The sequence below is a fragment of the Gopherus evgoodei genome, chromosome 5 (assembly GCF_007399415.2).
Source record: "Gopherus evgoodei ecotype Sinaloan lineage chromosome 5, rGopEvg1_v1.p, whole genome shotgun sequence".
NCBI classification, from domain to species: domain Eukaryota; kingdom Metazoa; phylum Chordata; order Testudines; family Testudinidae; genus Gopherus; species Gopherus evgoodei.
Window position 1 is genome coordinate 5,688,723 of NC_044326.1, and position 21,770 is coordinate 5,710,492.

A 21,770-nucleotide genomic window follows, 5' to 3' on the forward strand; every position below is an offset into this window, starting at 1 on the left:
CAGGCCCACCCAGTGTCATATTCGTGTTACAGAACAAGACTTCAGGGCTCTTCAGTCTGAGGCTTGGCTTACGCTTAAAAGTTCAGGAGACATAGATACAGCGTTTGGGGGTGGGTGGGTGAAAAATTCATACCCCCGAGTGCCGTAGCCATTCTGATCTAAACCCAGTGGCGACGTGGCTAGATTGATGGAATAATGCGTCCATCAACCTAGCTACTGCTGCTCGGGGGCAGGGTGTGTGTGGATTACCTGCAGGGAGAGGAAAAACCCCTTCTGTTGCTGTAGGAAGCGTCTGCACTATGGCAGTACTGTGTCATAGGAAGGGCACTATAGCTGTGCCATTTCGCCTAAGAGACAAAGATCAAACAAGAGCCATTGGCTGGAAGCTGAAGCTGGACCAATTCACACCGGAAATAAGATGCAAATTTTTAACAGTGGGGATAACTAACCCTCAGAACAGTTGGCCAAGAATCACCATCACTGGCAATCAAGATGGGATGTTTTCTCTAAAAGGTCTGCTCTAGTTCGAACAGGAATTAGCTCAGGGAAGTTGTGTGTGATGGGGAGGGCAGACAAGCTGGCCTAACAAGCTGTGAATCTGTGTGACATTGACACAGCTACGCTTTTGATACTCCTGTTGTTGTAACCTTGGTTTTAATGTGCATGTGGTTTCTGACCAGATCTTTAGCTGGTTTTAGACCGAACCCACGTTTTCAGAAACTCCATCCTTCACATCTCCCTCAGCGCAGTCTGCTTTCAGCTCTTCGCACCAAGGAACTGAAACAAGCAGGGGCCCTGTTGTTCCGATCAATAACCCTCCACTTGGGGCTGTGACTAAATCCAAACTTTGACTGAACATGTGTTCGTTTGTACAGCGTCCCTGTCACTTGAGGTTTTGGAGAATCTTGTGCTGTTTTGCAAGTTTCCCATATTCCTTCAGCAATAACAGATTTGTTTGTTTATCAAATTGAGTCATCAGTTGCTGTTCCTTATTCTGCAGTCAAATGCAACAGAATTGTTATGAAAACTCGGGGTACTCTCATGTCTCGAATGAGGCAAGGGAGCTCCACGCATTGCCTTGTCTTGGGGAGTTGTGATGGGTCAGAGGGAGGGATGATGGGTTGCAGGTCCGTTCACTGCTAGGCCGCAGGCTCTAATACCGGTTGGAAATCAGTTAAAGTTGTTACTTATGGCGGTTTGGTGACCTGTGTGAAATGAAGTGGAGAGACTCACTCCGTGGGCCAAATTCCTTGCTGGTGTATAGAAGCCAAGAATTTAACTGGGTCATGGTGAAGGAGCTCCCCTCTGGCCTCTAGATGTGGCCCCAGCATAGGGCTACAGCAAACTAATGCAGCGGGGTCAGCGCTGTGCCTGCTGGGTGCTTTGCGGTCTCCAGGGGGGCAGTCTGGCATCTTTCACCAGCAATATGTTTGTATTCAGGGTGCAGACGTTGTGCCGGGAGTAGGCACAAGCTGTGAGTTGGGATCTGGAACAGCGCTCCAACAGATCATTATATTGTAATGATTGTTACATTCCTGTAGCACTTGTCTGGGTGGGGAGGGGCCTCTGCCTGAGAGGAAGGATGGGCCAGTGGCTAGAATGGTTGCTTGAGAATTGGAGGACCTGTGTTCAATCCCCTTTTTCACATACATTTCCCATGTGACCTCAGGCAAGTCACTTTAGTCTCTATGTGCCTCCATTCCTGTAATCTACAGAACAGCACTTCCCTATTTCACAGGGAGAATAAATGCACACATTCATAGGTCCCAAGGCCAGAAGGGACCAGCTTGATCATTTAATGTGACCTCTTGAATAATACCTGCTAGAGACCTTGTCAAAGTAATTCCTGTTTGAAGCAGAGCAGTTCTTTTAGAAAAAACACCCAGTCTTGATTTTAAAATTGCCAGAGATGGAGAAACCACCAGGACCCATTAAATATTGCAAGACACTCAGTCGTTATGGCCTGTGTTGTCACATAAGTGCCTGAAATAGACAGGAGAGTTCTCAAAGGGCTTGGCCAGCCTGGATTCCTCAGCCGCATTCTGCCAGGGCAGTCGGAGGGGAGTTCTGCCATCAGCACGTCAATGAGAAATGTTCCGATCTCTGGATTTGGTTCTCTTGCGGGGCGGGGAAAACCCCTGCCCGTGTTCTCTGCACCTGTTCACCTTGACGTTCTCACTTGCAGGGCTGCCACTGCACGGAGAACTGGTCACCCCTTACTGGCTTCTGAGAGGACGCAGCAGGCGAGCTGTCAGCGTGGCCGAAAAGGTGGGTGAGATTGAAAGTGTGCAGGTTTCTTGGTTCCCCCTCCACCTATACCCTGAGTGGTCTGGGACATGAAGGGTTAAGCCAGGGTTTGAGTAACAGGTTTTGTATTGCGAATGGGAAGTTCTCCTTACCCAGTGTCCACATATGGGGCTAAAGTCAATATCTGCACAATCTGAGCTGTGAGATGTATTTTTTGAAGAGATCTTTTGGTCCTGTAGGTTGCTGAAATAACCTTCTTCCCACAGTGCAGTGTAAGGCTGTCCCCCTGCCCTTACAGGCCAGCAGCCCCAGTGCCTCTGCTGTTGCTCAGAGTTTTGGTCAAGGCCAGTGTTTTTATTTAGGGTGTGAATTTCCTGCTGGCAATAGGTACCAGCTGTGAATTTGGATCTGGAACAGAACTCCACCAGATTATTAGGTCAGTTTTCACAGCTGCTGTTCAGCCAGGAAACGGACGCGATTTCTGTATCTTTCACTCTGCTGCTCCTTGCGGAAAAGGGCTACTCTGAGGAGAAGGGCACCTCCAACACAAGAGGCTGGGTGAGGGACAGAGTAGCAGACTCCTGGCTATCTGGGGATTCTGCAGTGGCAGGGGAAAAGACTTCTCTCCTGTTCCACCAGGCAAGTGGCAGTGCAGATCTGGCTCTCATGCAGTTGTGTCTCTGGTGAGGAAACCCCCGGAAAGCATCTGTTGTCTCAGTAAGATTGTGTCTGTCATGTTACTGGAATCTTTGTGGCGAAGCTGCCCGCTGCTCCTGCAATGCAAGGAAGCAGTTGTGAGGAGATGGCCTTGGGTTTCAGACGGATGTGCACGTAGCCTGGAGGGGCTGGGTGAGGCCGCCATTGTGTAAATAGCCTCCTTAATGTAGGGCCTTTCATCCCAAAGGATCCCAAAGCATTAGAGACCTTTTGTTCAGGGAGCAGTGAAATGCATGTGGGATCTGTTCTGTAGTGGCTACGTGGTGGTCTGTAGGGGGGAAGGAGGAGATGACATCTTTGAATGCAATCCCAGGCGGACTCAGGAGGATGGAATGTAACTTTTGTTTGGAGTTTGGCCAGGACACTAGGGGGGCACCCTTACAGACCACAATGGTTCAGGTCCCCTTGGAGAGGTGGACACAGGGCCGAGCAGTGCCTGGGGCAGCCCCACCTGGCTGGCGTGTGCTGCCTTGCATGGTCGGTGCAGGCTTCATTTGCAAGGCCACCTTTACAGTCACCAATTTTTTCCCTTTTTCAGAAACGTGTTTTGTGTGATGTTGCTCTGGGACCTTCCCTAGTTCTGCCCGGGCTTGGCCTGGATCGCAGATCTTGGGTGCTGCTAGTCTTCTCAAACAGCCGGGCTCTCTGCTGCTTGGTATATTCTGTGCTCACCATCTTGGTTCATCCCCTTCCCCTGCCGGCTCCTGGGTACAGGGGTCAATAGTCTTATGTCCCCTCCACGTACCTCAGTTTACCCCTCTGTAAAATGGAGGTAATGTTACCGACTCGCCTCCCTGGTGAGGCTGTGAGGACTCATTGATGTCTCGTAAAGCACTCTGAGGCCTTGGAATGTTAGCCCCCAGGTGGAACACAGAGTTTTAGTGGCCATTGAATGATTGAATTCCATGGTGAGACATTTTTCATCCAGCAGCTGCGTCCCACAGCCGGCTCCTCTCCCTCCCTGTAGCAAGAGGGATCAGCACCAGGCGCCCTCCCACCTCAGCCTGTGAGGTTGCTATGGCTCCCATGGTCTGTTCATAGGAAGGGATTGCTCCATTCCCAGCGGATTACAGCAGCCAGGGAGAGAGGGCCCAGGTCTATATATAGGCCAGAGGGCAGTCGAGGCGGGGAATGCGGGATAGCCTGGAAGTTTATTTATATTGCTGCTTGCATCCCTGTGCCAGGAATCCACTTGAAGATGCTGGGACTGGGGGATGAGGGAAGATTGCGGGGGGGGGGGGGGGGGGCTGGCTTTGCATGGGCCATTGGAGGCAATGTTAAAACATCACTTACCAGCGGGATTACAACGAGGGAGGGGCAAGACCCCTGTTCATTTCCTGGCATCTGTTCTGCCTCAACTGTCTCTAGCCAGTGCAAGACAAGAAGGCGGCTGCCCTGGCGGGGAGGGAGGAAGAGCAGGAAGAGTGTGTGTAGGCGGGGGGTGGATTGTGGGAACCAGACTCGGGCTGGGGGAGGGCAGATCTGATCCCCCGAGATACTAAGAATGCAGAATTTCCAAGCCCTAGCTCTAACGTGGACATTAGCACTGTGCCCATCACCATGGGATCTTGGCGCTGAATGACAGTTGTTTCGAGGCAACCCCCTGCTTACACCAAGGACAGGGCTCTGCATATCCTGTCTTTTTCCCCCCCGCTCCCCTTAATCAAATAGCCTGCTTACACTCAGCAAGGCCATGTGAATGGTCAGAACCCGCCTGTTTGATGAAGGACCCCTTTGGCGCTGGCATGCCCCCAGCCCGCCAGGGCACGGCACAGCCTGGGTCGTAGGCAGTGAAGCCAGAAGCCCAGTGCGGCTACTGGCGTGTCTGGTCTGGTTACTATTCATGCTGTGAGATCAGGCTCTGACCGCAGCATCTGAGATGGGAGGGTGTGGGGCTAGTGCAGGGTGCCCACTACCCAGAGGGGAGGCTGGATCTGAGCAGGGGTGGTAACATCCAGGCTGCTAATGAGATTTGTGGCTCAGAGAGGTGAGGAATCTAATCTCGTGCTGCCAGCCTCCGGCTGGTCACCCCTGAGGCACAAAGTCATCTCCTCCTCCCTGCCCGTGGGTATGTCTGTGCACATCTGGCTAGGTACCTTCCTCCAAAGCATCAGAGGTTAGCACCTTCCAGGCATGGGGATAGGTGGGCCCAGGCAAGGATTCAGGACCCCAAATTCTGTGCAGATAACATTCTGCTTTTCCCTAACACCCACCCCACGAGGGTCTCTGAGTGCCGTGGGGACATGAGTGAATGCAGATTTGCAACCCTGCCGTAAGCTGGGAAAACAGTGTCCCTGTTTTAGAGATAAGGAAACTGAGGCATGGAGTAGGGGGAGATGACGTGGCCAAGGTCATGAGGCAAATCAGTGGCAGAGCTGGCACTAGGCGATCGGGTACCATCTTGATGAGTGCTTTACAAGTTCTGAGTTAGGTTCTTTCTAGCCCGGATAGCCTGGTTCCCAAAGTTTTGCCTTCCTGCCTCAGTGGTGACTTGGATCCGCTCTCCCTAGAGGTCTGGAGACATATCATGGAACAATCCCCTTTGTCTCCTCAGCAGACTTGATCAGGAGGCATAGCAAGATCCAATGGCTGGAAGTTGAAGACAGCCAAATTTAAACCTTGATTAGACGTTGGAATAGCATCCCCGGTGGGTGGGTGACTCATCGTGGCTTGGAGTCATTAAGCCAAGATTCGCTATTTTTCTAAAAGATCAGCTTTAAGCCAGCTCCTGGGGGCAGCTCCACAGCCTGTGTGTGCAGGGGGAGAGGGGTGTCAGGCTGGATGGTCAGGGTGGTCCATTCTGACTGGGAGTCTGTCAATCTATAAATCCCCCTGTTCATCCCCTTCCTGTGCCCTGGGGAGAACAGGTCACCTGCCTGCCTTCAACCTGCTCATCTTGACAATTGCAATTCTGCATTAACACTGTGCCTATAATCAAATCTCCATTTTCAGCTGGTCACCTGAAAGGGTCAGGAAGGAATAGTTTTTTCTCCCCAGTGCACAAATGATCTGATGCATTGTCTCCCCCTGCCACCTCACCCACAGCCTCAGGGTCTTCTGAAGCATCAGAGATTAGCTGGTCTGGAGACAGGACACCAGAACGGGTGGGGCCCACTGCTCTGAGGTGGGGCAGAGAATCCACTTATAAGATGCCGGCTGCTGTGTTTTGCTCAGGGTGATGCTGGTGGCCAGATGTGGGACTGGGAAGGGATTTCTCCCCAGGGACCTTGGGGTGGATCATCTGGGCACCGCTCACCTCATCAGTTCCCTGCCATTGCACAGGTGACACCTCAGTCTCCCCTGGTCTCTCTTGGTGGCATGCAGCACTAATCTGCTAGGTCTGAAATGTTTTGGGCTAACTAGCGTCACTGGCTCAATGCAGGGGGGTCTGGGTGACGTTTAACGGTCTGGCACACCCGGGAGGTCAGACGAGAGGAGCCAACTTGGACCAGCTTGTGATGATCCCCCATCGCTGGGGGTTGGCCTATCTAGGCAGGAAGATCCACTGTCGTCCAGCCAGAGCGAGGGGCCTCGGGGAGTTAATTCGGGGGAGGGTTATGACCTGTGCTGTACAGGGAGGTGAGGCCGGATGATCACAGCGCTTCCCCTCTGGCTTGAAGCTCCATCCCAGGAGCACAGGGATGGGATCTGCCCAAGGCCAGGAGACTTTGCTCCGTTCCTCACGTAGCAGCTTGGGCAGGATCCTGGGGGTTGGGGAGAGTAGAGGCAGGGAGAAGCACTAACCCCGCCTTGGAGCAGGTGCGTGGGTGGCCTCATGTTTGCTGTTGTCTCGCTGGGTGGGGGGTGCTCCCCGCAGACAGCAGGGCGGATGTCTCTTGTATCTTGTTTCCTTTCTCTCCCCCTCGCTCTGCGTGCATCACCGAGCCAGCTAACCTGCTGGCTGCTCTTGCCAGCTGCCGCCCTTCTGCTGTGGGGATGACACGAGGAGAGAGGCCGTAGGTTGCTGTGACTGTCTGTCCCGGTGGCTCTGATCAGATACTTCTGTGTCAACCACCACGCTCCCCCTAGACCACGCGTGCTTTTTGCTCCCACCGTGGCTCTGGGGAGAGCATGGCAGGCTGGGACAGCGAGAGCCCTGGCGGGAGGAGCGTGGGGCAGCTGGATTGCCTGGGCCCTAGGAGGGTTCTATGTCTCAGGCCGGCGTGGGCTGTGTGTGTGTGGCCGAACAGCTGAGGGGGCAGCTAAGAGGCAGCATGGCCCCACAGATGAGGCACTGGGCTGGGACTCCAGAGACCTTGGTTCAGTTCCCTGCTTAGCTGCGGCTGTCTTTGTGGGTCTTTGGCAAGTCCTTTCCTCTCTCTATGCCTCAGTTTCCCTCCCACTCATTGACTGTGCAGACAGTAATCTCTGTGGGACAGGGACTCTCTTGCTGCGTGTCCGCACAGCACCCCATGTAATGGGGCCCTGATCTCAGGTGGGGCCGCTGGGTGCCACACCTGATGACAATGTTATCCCAGGCTGTGTGGCTTCACAGGAACCAGCCTGGACCTCCTCTTGCTGACAGTGTAAAGCAAGAGCAGCCTGCATGACCATCCAGGCCTACGCCCTAGTACCAACCACGCAGGCAGAGCTGGGGGCTTGGTTGTCGTGTGATTGTCTCCAAGGAAACCAGACCCGGCCTCGTTCTGAAGCATCACACAGTCGTTGGGCTGACGAAGCCAGAACTGGCTGGGATCCTGCCTGTGGCGCCAGCTACTCTGCCTCAGTTTCCCCATCTATACAACATGGTGAGAGAATCCCTTCCTGTAGTGAGGGTGGGAAGGATTACTTAGTGCTTTGACTAGGAAAGCCCTCTAGAAGGACTAAAGGTTATGAAGACCTGTGGCCTGAGCAGGATTTTAGAGCGAAGTCCTAGTTTGTTTGAACTTTGGGGGCCAAACGCCCAGAGGAGAAATCTAAGGTGGTGAAATTTATGCTGGGGTTGGAGGGAGGATATAAATCTCATCCTTTTAGACTTAGATCCCCTTTGACTGACACCCTCTTACCTGTTCTGTGTACTCCAGCAGCAACCAGATGCCCTGATCAGAATCAGGCCCTGTTGTGTGGGGTGCCAGGCAGCCCCATAGTAAGAAACAGTCCTGCCTTAAAGGATTCGTTGTTGGTTCTGAGTCATTTTAAGAGGTGCTGAGCTGTTTTTCCCCCAAACACAACAGCAGGGTCGGCCCTCCTGTGCCCCAGCAACCCAGCTCTCTCCCGGCCCCTTGGGCCCAAGTGCTGCACCAGCCAAGACACCTGTCAACCCAAGGAGACGAGCTCCAGAAACATTCTGTAAGGGAGGACGTCAATTGCATGTCAGCGCATCTGAGGCGGGTGGATTTTACAGGCAGCCTTTTCCAGATCCTCCCTGGGCAGGTTCCCTTGGCACAGGTTGCCGAATCCAGTCTCCCCTGTACCCGGCACTGCTGGGAAGGCTGGTGCCCAGCCAGTGGGACGTGGTGCCATTGTGACTGGGAAGGGGTCAGGCCCTGGACTAGGCACAAGGCAATGCACAATCAGGCGCCGGAGTTTTGTCCTGCTTCTGTCTTGGATATAGATACTTACTGCGGCACTGGGGGAGGGTGGGTACCTGAGCACCCCCTAAACCTTAATGTATTTACCCTCCCCACGCCCTTGTGAGGTAGGGCAGTACCATTGTTCCCATGGAACAGGGAGGCTAACACCCCCATCATCATTTCATTGAAATCAATGAAATACCTCCATGACTTGGAGGAGCTGGGCCTGAATGACTTCCTGACTGTGGGCCTGCGGTCGAGCAGGGAATTGTGCGAGGCTTTCAGACTAGTGCCCCAATCGCTGGGCTATCCTTTTTGGGAGCGTGTGGGAGGGTGGATCCATGTTACGGGGAACCATACAACGATCTCTCTCATCTGCGTGACGTTCCAGCTGAGAATTCCAGCTTGCAACCAGCAGGATTGTCTCTGCGGAGCTTGCCTTGATAGCTCTGAGTTCCAGACTGCAGAGGGGTCCCAGGAACTAGACCCACCCATCTTGCCATGCATTATCACTTCCACATGCCCTCCATGCAGGCAGAAGGGGGTTGATTTCTCCATAGCTCCCACGGCACCCAGCAGCCACTGAGCTCACTGGCACTTTGGCGCTGCCTGAGCTGGTGCCTCTGGTCAGGGTCGCCAGTTGCTCTTAAATTTGGTGTTGTGAGCCGTGCAGCGATGGTGCAGGCGGCCTGGGCGAGGCCATGGACTGCAGAGAACCGAAGATCATTTCCCCTCAAAGGAAAACAAAAGGCTTTGGCCTTGGCTCCTCTAGCAACAGCCCTGCGGTTTTTCTGATCAGCAGACTGAAAAAGAAAAATGATCTCAAATTCCACCCGCCGGGGCTGGGTTTCAGCCACCGTGACTCCTTCCCCAGCTGCTGTGAACTTCGCCGCCACTGATGGATTTTGGATGGGCTGTTGGAGCCTGGAGCTGGAGTCTTGCGCAGAGAGTGTCCCCAGACAGGACCCCTTGCAGGCGCCATGGGCAGAGAGAATTCCCCTGTTTGCTTCTAGCCTCTGCAGTGATGGAAACGCCAGTGTCTCCTCAAGCCCCTCCGGCTACATGCTGGGAAGTGTCTTGTAGCAGATGACAGCTGGTGGGAGGGGCTCACTGCTCTAAGGTATGCTGGAGGCGAATGACTTTGCTGTGATGCAGAGGAGCATCCACCTGCCGCTAGCTGAGATACGGGCTGTCAATCCTCATGCTCCAGGGCACGCGCCCAGTTCAGCGAGGAATTCCCAGAGTGGCGCAGTTATGCTCATTATGGGTGGGAACCTTAGCGCTCCCTTGGTTTCTGAGCTTTGACCACTGTTGGAGAAGCCCCAGGACTAGAAACCTAGCAGCGGAGACTGGTTCTGTCTGCTCCTGGGGCTGCTGGGGGAGGATCTGTGGTCTGTTACACTCTGGCACCGTGAAGGGGGTGGAAGTGAGACCCCAGACATAGCCACCCCCTGGCTCTGTACCAGTCAGGCCCCCAGTGTCGGGTGTGCCAAGAGTGGGGGTGGCTAACTGGTGTGCAGGGCGCTTGGGCTATTTCTCTGCCTCCAGGGAGAGTGGAGTGTAAATTACTGGGGCCTGGGCAGGGGTGTGTGGGGCTGAAAGCCACCTTTGCTCCCCTAGCCCTCGGTCTGTGCCAGGTGCAGGAGCTGTGAATTGGGCCCAGGACTCTGAGCTGCAGCTGTTGCGGACAGCAGCTTCCTGGGCAACCCGCCCAGGAAGGGGACGGTGCCCTCGGCTGGTTGCTTAAAGGCAGATGCCACCTCTATTTCTCATGGATAAGCCGGTGCGCTGGGTTGTGGGGCTCTGGGGCTGCCAGCAGAGCCCGCCACGCCCTCCTCTCTGTTGGGCGATGCTGCCTGCCCAAGACCCCTTGCGAGCCAGCCCTGTGGCCCCTGCAACACATGGATGGACCCCGCTGCTGCCTCCACTACTCAGTCCCGTCCTGCCATTTCCATGGGCGTTTTGTGATAACCATCTCCCGGGTGAACTAAAAATCCTGGGGGGGAGTTGACATCTGCTGGGCTTGAATCTGTCGCCTCCCGCAGGGACCTGCAAGTCCATCTGGCTGGCCGGGGGGCCTGCCTGGGTCCTCTTCTCACTCCACACCAGACGTGCAGGGGCAGTTGGCTTTAAAGGGGCCACCTCAGTGTTGGAGGGCTCCCTGCTGACCTCCCCGTGTTCTTTCTCAATATCTCTCTCTATTCAGCAAGGGTTTGGGGAAGCCCTTCAAAGGCTGTTTGACAGCCAGGGCTGGCTGGCTGCGGCAGGCAGCGGATAAGGGCCCAGTCCTGCTCCACTGCGGGTAACGAGAGCTCTTCTGTCGGTTTCCCAGGAGCAGACTCCAGCCCCACATGACTAGATGGATTGAGCAGGCAGAGAGTGGTTCTCTGTGTGCCGCCAGCGACTGTAATCTTCCTCTGCGAGTGCCCCTTGGCCCTTCTCATCCCAATACCTCCAAGCTCATCAGTCCCAAGGCCCAGAAGAGGAAACTGAGACCCAGAGAGAGGAATTCCCTTCCCCGTGCTCACACGGGGAGTTTGGCATCACCAGCATACTAGCTCCAGGCCTTAACCACCTTCTCTGCCAAGGGCTTTGAGTCTGAGGGGTGGGTGGGTGTTTGTAGGGGAGGGAGGCAGCTTTATGAGCATGGCCCTTTAAGCGTTCAGTTTGACAAGAGCATCCTGCCAACAATGTGCTTATGCAAACACACAATGTAACTGCTGGGGAATTTGAAGGATTCAAACTCCACTGAGGGCGCTGGGGAAGGGGAAAGTAAAGGGGTATTTGAGGGGGAGGAAGGTAGGAAGAAGAGGGGGAGAACTGGGACCCAACTGGGGAGTAAAAAGGAATTGAACGGAAAAACGCACAGACTATATTTGGCCAAGGCAGCGCTGTTTGTATAAGATCGCGTTCTAAAAATACAGCCCCTTCCCAGCATCGCCAAGGGAAAGGGACCCTCTGCTTCCCTGCCCCCCCACCCCCTGTGAAATCACCACAGCGCTGCGCTCAGCTGGCGCAGGGGGCTGAGCAGCCGTGTTTTGGGAATGACTAAGGGACTCCCAGGGAAATGGATTTTATTTTTTTCCTGTCTGCCCTGGTCTCTCCTTTTTTGGAGCTGGGAAGATCTTCTGGTGGCGGGAGCGGGACTGGTGCGACATCCCACCTAGCAGTTTCAAGCCCCCCACCCCCATGTCCCCATGCTGTCACCATTGGTGTGTATAGAGGCCAAGCCCCTCCGTCTTTCATGTATTTCTCCTGCCGGCTCCCCTGCGAGGCAGGGCAGTGTTGGGATCCCCACTGTGCAGATCAGAGCTGAGGCGGGGAGAAGGCGGGGGCACCATTTTCACAAGTGCTTAGCATGGCGGTCCAGATCCTCAATGGTTCCTGAGTTCTGTGGTTTTGGTGCCTAAATACCTTGGACGCCTCATTTTCACAAGGAATTCAGGCACTTGAGGGAGAGGTTTTTCAGAGATACAAATGGAAGCCGAGCGCCCAACTGCCCCTGGTGTTCACGGGGAGTCTGGCACCCAGTCGCCGCTTGTGCCTTTGCAGATTCCCCCTTGGCAGCCTGAGTGCCTCTGACTTTCAGTGAGACAAAGTGGGAGAGGGAATCTCTTATTGGACCAACTTCTGGTGGTGAGAGACACCAGCTTTTGAGCCACACACAGCGCATCAGGCTCCTAAATCACTTAGGCCAGGGCTGATGAGGTGAGAGGAGACAATTGTACCAGAACCCCAAGCTCAGTCCCCGCCCCCCGACCCCGCAAATGTCTGTAACTGAGGTGAAATGGGAGGGGGTGGGGCCTTAGCAAACATGATGTACCAGGGGCCCAGTCCCCGGGGTGCCTGAACTTCCACAGCTTCTTTCTTTAGTGTTTTGTCTCTGGATTGGGCTACTCAGAGCATATTTGTGCCTTCCATGAGGAGAGCCCTGTCCCTACCCAGCCGGCCTGGAGCCCTGCAGGCAACACCGAAAGCTGCATAATAAGGAACAAACTGCAGCCTCGCTAGGGAGGTGGAGCCTGCAGATCCCACCGCTGCCTCTTGGGTGTGTGGCCTATGGGTTTAGCATTGCTGGTCTGGCAGCCTGGAGCCCTCTGCTGTGGCAGCACCAGCTTCCTTGCCCTGGCATAGAGACCACGGCCAGTTTGCTTCGTTATCTCCCTGTTGGGGCTGCTCGTAATTAGCCCCACTTGTGGGTGTGCCTTTTTCACTTCCCAGGCCACCAAAGAGCCCTCAGCTGGTGACCATTCCTAGTCACTGCTGGCCTGGATTTGAACCCAGGGCTTTGCGAGTTCCCGAATCAGTCTGAGGTCTCGGGCTCCAGAGCAGCATCTGTGGGCTTCCCAGAGCAATGTGCTGGGACTTGAGCTTCCCAAGGGCAAGGCTGGAGGTCTGCTTTATCCCGGGAGCTGGGGCTGTCTGTGATCGAGAGGTGCTGGCTGATTAAAGAGGGGAACGGTTGTCACTGGACATGGGTGGGCCTTTGAATTGGGGCAAAGATGTGGCAGTTCCTCTCACTCGTCTTGCCTCCTGAGTTTCAACCAGCATGCGTGGCGACCAAAGAGATGGGAAGGCAAAGCCCTTCGTCGGCGGTGGATTTTGCTCTGATGGCTGGTTCTTCCTTGTCCAGGCAAAGTCCCTCCTGGCTGTGGCGCTGCCTGCGTCTTGTGTGAGGTGGGACCCATTATGAGCAAAGCAGGGGTGGGAACGGCTCTGTACCGATGGGGCAATTCTCAGAGGGATATGCAGTGTCGTGGGAGAGCTGTGTTTGCTTGTCTAAGTCTTGCTGTCACGAGAGCCTCCTCATACCAAGTGTCACTGCAGTCCGGCCCGGCAGCCAGCTCTGAACAGCGGCTTGGGAATGGAAGCTATGTGGATCTCTGAATCTCACACCACCCTGCTTGGCACCCAGGACTTCGTTGCAAATGCTCTAGACTGCCTAGGAAGGAGCACGGCAGAAAGGGATCTGGAAGTCCTAGTGGACCACAAGCTAAATATGCATTAACAGTGTAATACTGCTGCAAAAAAGCAAACATTCTGGGATGTATTAGCTGGACTATTGTATGCAACACACGAGAAGTAATTCTTCCACTCTACTCTGCGCTGATTAGGCCTCACCTGGAGTATTGTGTCCATTTCTGGGTGTCATATTTCAGGAAAGATGTGGACAAATTGGAGGAATTCCAGAGAAGAGCAACACAAATGATTAATGATCTAGAAAACATGACCTGTGAGGGAAGACTGAAAAAAGTTGGGGTTGTTTAGTGTGGAGAAGAGAAGACTGAGAAAGGACATAGTAACAATTTTCAAGTATATAAAAGGTTTTTGTTAATTTCTGAGGGTAGGACAAGAAGTGATGAGTTTAAATTGCAGCAAGGGAGGTTTAGTTGGACATTAGGAGAAACTTCCTAACTATCAGGGTGGTTAAGCACTGGAATAAATTGCCTAGGGAGGTGGTGGAATCTCCATCATTGGGGATTTTTAAGAGCGGGTTAGACAAACACCTGTCAGGGATGGTCTAGATAATACTTAGTTCTGCCATGAGTACAGGGGACGGCACTAGATGACTTCTCGAGGTCCCTTCCAGTCCTGTGATTCTATGATTCTCCACCCACAGGCAGTTCTCCCAAAGGAGACAAAGCTTCTCCTCTCCTCCTTTGTGAGGACCTCTCACTGGCAGGGTGAGAGGCCAAGGGACCTTGCCGGTCCCAGAAGAGGAATCTAGAAGTGGCTGCCTGGCAGTAGGTGGTGGGCTGCAGCTGACTTCCTCGTGCACAGGTGCTCCAGTGAGCTCTGCCACTTGGGAGCAGTCTCCGCAGAGGTCAGAGATGGCATGAGCCACGGAGACTGAGAAGGGCCAAAAGCTTTACCTTTGCAAACTCCAGAAACTCCTTCCCATGAAGCAGCTGGTTGGGATCCCCCTGGGCTGGGATCTCTGGGTGCCTTTCTCAGGCCTGGCTTGTGAGGGAGGTTGCACCAGATGATCAGGATGGTCCTGTTAATCCATGTGTCTAAACAATGACAAAACACCACGCCTCGCAATGGTCCCTGGAAGGACGTTCTGGCTGGAGGGGCTGGCAGCCCGCCCAGGGCTCTCCCTCTGCTCTGCTGATAAGCACATGGCTCTGGAATGACAGCAGTTTCACTGGGAAACAGGAGACTGACTCAATGTGTCATTTGGCTTGCAAGGGCCTTGTTTGCCGAAGGGAAATGTTAAACCGTTGTCTGTTGGGAGGAGCAGAAAGGAGGGGCGGATTGCAAGAGAGACATAAACAGAGTCAGTAACTTCAGGGAGAGACCTTAAGAGAGATCGAAACCCACACCCAGAGAGAGAGACAGAGAAAAGGATCTAGCTTTCCGGGCCTTGTGCGCACACCGTGAAGCTCTGGCTGATGTAATCCTGCCGACTGGGGGCACTCGCAGTGGTGCTCGGCTTGGTGTGAGTCGCATTGTCTTTGGGGCCATGGCTCTGCCCAGCACCGTGCTGCATCATGGGTGGGTATCCCAGGGTACCTTGCACTGCCTCTGGGCTTATTCCCTTCAGCAGTTTTGGGTGCAGATTGTAGGATGCTGCCTGGAACCCTGAGGAATTGTGGGAGAAGTGGGGCCAAGCTCCCATAATCCCCCCTGTTAGATTCACTTGGTGCCCAGATAGGGTGACCACTTGCACCTTAGCGCACCCCCCACCCCCACCCCGCCATGAGACCTTGCCCCTGCTCCTTCTCTTCTCCCGAGACCTCCCCTCCAGCCAGCCTGGAAGCCAGAGCTGGGCAGGGAGCCCAAATCCTCCACTGGCCCTGGATGGCATGCCATGGGAGGCAGGGATGTGGGCTGGGGGCTGCTCTCAGGCACCCTGCTCCCCAACCCAGGGCAGGTGGAGGGGTCTGCATATCTTCCGTGACCCCGGCTCCCTCTGATTTCAGGGGAGGGGGGCTTCAGGGGTAAGAGGTGGAGTAGGGAGGGGCCTTGGGAAGAGGTGGAGTCAAGGGTTTGGCCAGTGAGGGGGCGGAGCATGCATCTTGCTTTTGCCTTTTGAAAAGGTGGTCGCCCTATGCCTGCGGCCAGTTCCCGGCTCCCCTCTGGCTGCGTAGTGGAGGCCTGGAGAAATGCTGCACTCTTCTCTGTTACTCGCTGCCACCAGGGAGAGGAGCACTTTAGAGCGGAGACAGAATGTGGGAGCCCGTGACAGGTCCTCCCCTGGCGTCTCTGCCCCTGGCCCAGGCGGTAGGAGTTTTTGGAGTCACTTCAGCACTCGACAATGGAGTTTGCATGGGATATTTCTTTCTGATCTGTTCGGTGAGCAGCTCCACCTTGCAGAGCGCTGGCCAATCAGACAAATGCATGACGCAGGGACACGACAGGCGAACGCAAGCTCTTCATTCCCGCCCCGGGTCTCTGTCAGAGACTCCGCGTTTGGCTGCTTTTCCCAGCAGATGAGCTGAATCTTCCCCATTGCCTGGACACTTTCCTGCAGCACTGTGATCCCGGGGCCTCGGTGTTTGGGTAGGAATTGCTGGTTCTAGCAAGAGGCAGGAGCCGTATGGGCAGCTTGAAATCCCAGGAACTGCCCCGGTTGGAGTCCAAGGCACTCTGTTGAAGTATTGGTCCCACGGAGTGGGGTACTGGACACAAGTCTGTGCCACTGGGTTGCTGTGCATGAGGCTTAGCAGAACCTTGTTTCAAAGAGAGTTTTGTTTTTAGCCACTGGCTCCAGCCCACAGAGCATGGGGGGGAAGGGCTGCTCCTAGCCAGGCAGAGCTGCTGTTATGTCAAGGATTTGTACCCTAGTGCCAAGCCCCTGTGGAGATGGGGCCACCCTGGTGTGAAGCAGGGCTGGCTCCGATGGGATCTGTGCCAGGTCCTCTCGTGTGGACAAGGCCCTGAACTGCGGGGCCCAGCCCAGGAGTCTGTAGCATCCTGGGGAAGCTGAATCAATAATTTCCTCCCCTTGCACCCAGTATTTTAACAGCTGTGTGTTATGCAGTGCCCGGAAGTTGAGATTTCTATTTATTCCCCTGCCCTGGCATGACAAACCTTGCAGTCGCCCGAGTGCAGGGCTTGGAGACCGGGACGCTGGGCCCTGCCTGGACAGCTGGCAGACCAGCTGGAGGGAGCTGTCAGGGTGCAGAGAAAGGGAAGGAAATGCAGAGCAAGGGTCCAGTTCTCCATTGTGCCATGCAGCTGTTTACACAAGTGCAGAGCGCTAGGGGCTGTTTCACGATCACTTTGCACTGGTGTCGGTGGCTGTGCAATGCAAAATCAAGCCCCCCCTGGGCACAGGACTCAAGGTGTCGGAGGCTGAGCTGGTGGGGAGGAGGGAAGTGGCAGGGCTTGGAGGTCTGGGTGATTTAAAAGCAAGAACTATGGGTTAAGAGGAAGAGCTCCTTATGGAGTGGGGAGGGGAGGTTGTCCTCCCTACTCTCCAGCTGTAGCAGGGCCCAGGGAGCAGAGCTGCTGGCTCCCACGCTGGCTGCAGGAAGTCTCCTCTGGTGTGAGCTTACCACTTGGATTCCTCTCCTGCTTGTAAAAATTGCCAAGGTCCCCTGGGTTCTTACTCTGTGGGCTGACATGGGATGGAATGGGGCCAGCCCCAAGGCATTGCTGGCTGGGTTGTAGCTGTGAAGTCTTGTCCCACCCCAGGATGGGCGTCTTAGCTCCTGGGGACAGGGGATGCCTTACTCAGGGCTGGAATTCAGTTTTCAGGGAGGAAGGCTGGCCTAGTGGTTAGGGAGTTGGACTGTGACTTTTAGAAACTGGGGTCAATTCTCTGCTCTGCAACAGATTCCCTGTGCAACTTTAGACAGGCCCTTAGTATCTCTGCCTTGGGTCCCCATCTGCTTGGAGGGATAATAACCCTGGCCGCTTTCAGTTCAGTTCTTTGGGGCAGGGGTGGTCTCTTCCTAGCACAGCTGGGCCTGGATCGTGGTTGGTGTTACTTCAGGGCAAACACCAAGAACTATTTTTGTCCGTGGGGAAGAGATGCCCCTTTTCCGATCTGGGGCGGGGATCCCGTCTCGTTCTGCTGTGTATTCCCTGGGATGTTTCCAATTCATTCTTGCGCACATGCGTATCTCTGCTCCACCTCTCAGATGTTCTTTGTGTCTCTCATTTTCCACTGGTGTGAAAATTTCATGTTCCCTCGGTGCTGCTGTTGAATTCAGGGCCCCCAGAGCTCCCTCTGAGCCCCAGCCCTGGAGGGGTGTCTGGCTGCCTTTGGATAGTTAAGATCTCCCAGCTAAACCCAATAGGGTGGTTTTATTCCTGGAGGGAGGAGCTGGACTTAGGCATCAGTGGAAGGCCCCTCAAGACCAATAATGCCCCGGGCGGGGACAATGACTTAAACCTTCCTTTATAGCCTGAGGCTGGAGCGTGGTATCGACCCCCCCATCAGGCCGCAGTCTGGGGGGCTCTGTGAAAGGAGGTGGCAGGTTTCCGTCCCATTCCCAGGGCACCTCCTTGAGAGCTGGCAGACTTAGAGATCCCGGAGCCGGGAGTCTCCCTTCACCCAGAGAACTGGTCCCTCCAGGGCAGCTTGGGCTGCCCCTACTCCGTGACTACGCTGAGGGCCTCATTCGCTGGGACTTTCTGGGCAACACCTTGCACCAGCTCTGGATCCACTTCACCGGCCTGTCTACACAGTCCATCAGCATGTGGCAAGCCTGGGCGTGAGCATCCTGCGCACCTCCCGGCAATGTGCTAACGGCCGTGTGGACCTGGCTCCCTGGGCTCCCTACTGCGATGTGATGGGCCCCTGTTGGGAGCCGTGAGAGGGAGGGCAGCCAGAATAGGAGGTGCAGAGCGAGGGGCAGGGGTGAGGTCAGAGGTCCAGTGGGTGAGGCATATCCATAAGGGGCTGGATTTGGGCTAGGGGAGTCAGGGGAGTCGAGTGATGGCCTGAGAACAGGCTTCCCTGGCCTGAGGGAGCAGGCGCTGGAGAGTGATGTCGGGGAGGGGGTTTCAGGTGTCCAGGTGGGAAGCGGCAAGGACCCAAGGAGGGATTTCAGGGGCGCCAGAGTCCAGATCCTGACAGCGTTACGGAGGTAGAGCTGTGTTAAGGACAAGTTTGGCGTCTGGGCTGGGATGAGGAGCAGTGTCACCGGAATGGAGGCATGGAGAGGGTATCTCAGCCTTTCCCCTGCTTTCTGGAGGCCATGGCATGCTGCCCATCTGGGCTAGGGGCAGAGAGGAGCCAGCAGAGGCAGTGTGTACAGGCAATCAGAGAGCGGGTGCTGCCAAACACCAGAGCGGGGCCAGCCCAGCCTGGGGGTTCAGAGGCGTGAGGGGAAGGCCTGTGAAGTCAGCCAGCCCATCCCTGGGGAACACAGGATGGCGGGGTGGGGTGGGCAGTCGTGATCCCCTGGGCTGAGACCCATCCCTTGTCCAGTGCTTGTAACACTCCCAGCACCAGAGCCTCCTCCCCTTCCCGGGAGAGGCCAGGCCGCTGTCTGGGACCCTGGCGACTGGCCATGCTCCGGGAGGAACCCACGTTAGAGGGCAGTGTATGTGATCAGATCCTTGTCTCAGGGTACGCCCGGAGAGGCTACGGGGCCTAATACTGCTGCCAGCGCTCCACTTGGGGAGATCTCTGTTTGCCCGGAGCGGCGGGGCCTGCATTTTTTGCAGCAGATGGAGCAGGGTTCTAGTCCTACCTCCCCAGGTGCAGGGCTGATCTGCTCATTGGCTGTTGCAGGAGGGTTTGTTACACGAGGGGGGCTGGCTGTGGCCCATTCGCTGATTCCCCGCTCTGCAGATCTCCTGGCCTGGGAGGAGCGGGCAGTAGAGGCAGAGCTGTGCAGCGGTTTGCCATGTCTCCCCCGCTTTCCCTTGTGACCCGATTCCTCCCTTGATCTCCTTCCACAGGTACCAGCGCCCGCCAGGGGGGATGTGGCCGTGACTGCTGAGGGCAGGGAGCTCATCCTGGCACTGGAAAGGAACCAGTAAGTATCCACCCTAGGGCGCGGGGGCTCTGCAGGTACTGGATGCATGCAGCAGGTGTCCAGGGGTGTCCGGGGTGGGGGTGTCTGCATGGACCACCTGGCCGTGCAAGGCATCGTCTGTGATGCTCTCATGGATTGTCATGCCCTTGTGTCGCCGCTCAGCCACGAACACTGTCGACTGTCTGGTCCCTGGTTCACCTGCCCATCAGCTCCCTCCCTCCTTCCCTTGCCAGCCTGGAACGTGCCTCTTGCCTGGCGCGCTCCCTCCCTGCAGTGCCAGTGCAAACACTTGCCAGGGGCATCTTTTCCCAGTCCCTGGCACAGGCATTCGCACAGTGGGAGCCGGTGGGAGCTGGATTCGGTGGCATGTTACGCGCCGTTGGCGCTGGGTGTGCACGACAACATGCTGCAGGGGGTCTAGGTGATTCAGGACACCTCCTCTCCCGGGGGCCGCTCAGACACGCGGGCACGTGACCACTCTCAGGCAAGCTGCACTCGCCCAGTAGACAGTGGGCCACTTGCGTGTGTTGGGCTAGGGAGCCACTGCCGGCTCGCCGTGGTTTCTCGGTGAATCACAGCCGAATGCAGTGGTTCCTAAGCGGTGGGTTGCTTTGGTAGTGCCGGGGTGTGTGTGAGGGCTGGCCTGTCGGTTCTTCTCAGGGTGTTTGTGGGGGCTGGTCCGTGTGCTGTCCATTGTTGCTGCAGGGTTGTTCATCCGTCCACACTGGTTTGTTTTTACAGGATTGTTTGCAGGGACAGGGCTGAGCACCATGGCTTGTTATTGTAGGGTGTCTCAGAAGCCATCTGCTTTGACTTCCTTCCCTGTGCTGTTTTGGAATTCAAAAAAGCTGTGAAACCATTAACCCCTTGCTGGGTGCACCCCGGAAATCGCTGTAGTGTCTGCGGCCCTGCTTGTCCCAGTGAAGTTTGCCTCCCAGTGGGGGAGGGCAGTGCTAGTAGCCCTAGTGCACCACTGGGGGAACTGAGGCACAGGGAGGCTAAGGGACTGACTTGCGGAGGGGGAGCAGGGACCGCTATGTGGCGGAGCAGGGACTTGAACTGGGGTCCCCAGAGTCCCAGTCAGTGCCGTAGCCACACACCCCTTCTTCCTTCTGTGCAGAGCTGGCTTCCCCTGCCAGGCTATGGCCCTGAGAGCGTCCCAGTGTCTGTTCCCTGTCCCCCTCTGACCCAGTGCTCCCCTGTGCCGGCTGAGGAACTGGTGCAGGGCGGTCCTGACGAGTTGCCCGCTGATGAAAGCTGAGCTCTTTGGACTCTGCATGGAGCTCAGCGGGGGAGAGTCGGCCAAACTGTTTGGGTTTCAGCAGCTAGAAGCTGCCAGGCTCCTGGGGCTCTCGCTGGCGGGCAGGGGGGTCAGTGGTGCCGGGGGTCCCGCTGGGACAGGGATTTGTTTGCAGATGGGCTGTGCCCTGGCGGGGCGTTAAACCAGTGAAAGTTCAGGCCAGAGAGACCGTTTTCAGCTTCCCTCCTGAATGCAGCAGCAAAGCCGTGAAAAATCAGTCAGATCAGGCGGTGAAAGAGGCCCAGGGGAGAGGGGTCTGGGGTGAGAGACGGTGGGAGGAGAAGCCCAGAGAGAAGGATGTCGAGGAACAGGGGCTGGTGAGCAGGAAAGGAGTGAGAGAAGCGGAGTGGTGAAGGGAGCAGAGAAGCAGTAAGAACAGCTGTGCTGAATTGGGCCATCTGGTTCCATATCCCGACGCCCGAACCGGCCTGTCCCCCCCACCATCAGCCTGTCCCCTCCCCGACGCCCGAACCGGGCTGGTCCTGCCACCTCCCCGGGCACTGGATCTGATCCCTGGGCCAAGGAGTCCTGTGTTATCTTTGCCCCATCCTGAGCCCTAACGTGTGGTATTCAACTACCTGCTGCACTAACCATTCGTCCATCTGGCCTCCCTCTTACTGCCTACCTGGTCCAGACCCTGCATCCACCTGTGTGGGTCCAGGATCCACCTGCAACAGTGGCCAATACCTATGGCTTCAATGGAGGGCAGACTGATCCCCTGTCAAATACAATTTGTTGCTCTACATGGAGCGGGGTGGGCTGAAGGAGGCATTCCTTCCTGACCCTGCAGGCCATCAGCCTGTGCTCTGAAGCATGAAGTTTGCTGATGCCCGGTGGTATCTTGGCCTGGGAAGAGGGCAAGGGACATGCTGTGGCAGCAGAAGTAGCCCATGTGAGGTGAAATACAGTGGAATAAGAGGGAGAGTAAGACATAACATTTAGGGATGGGGCGGGAAGACTGAGCTGGGGGATGGGGAGAGGGATGTTGTGAAAAATTGTGGTCCAATGGTTCGAGACCACGGGCCTGGGCATGCAGGGGTCTGGAGTCTCATC

General features: G+C 55.8%; 1 protein-coding gene across 1 annotated transcript in view; it reads left to right on the forward strand.

The window, feature by feature from the left end:
* Positions 1-21,770, forward strand: part of ADAM33 (ADAM metallopeptidase domain 33) — a 74,876-nt gene that overhangs the window by 2,526 nt on the left and 50,580 nt on the right. Inside the window, exons 2-3 of the mRNA XM_030563388.1 lie at positions 2,186-2,268; positions 19,341-19,417. Coding sequence (XP_030419248.1) covers positions 2,186-2,268; positions 19,341-19,417 — 160 coding nt within the window. The remainder of the gene's footprint in view (positions 1-2,185; positions 2,269-19,340; positions 19,418-21,770) is intronic.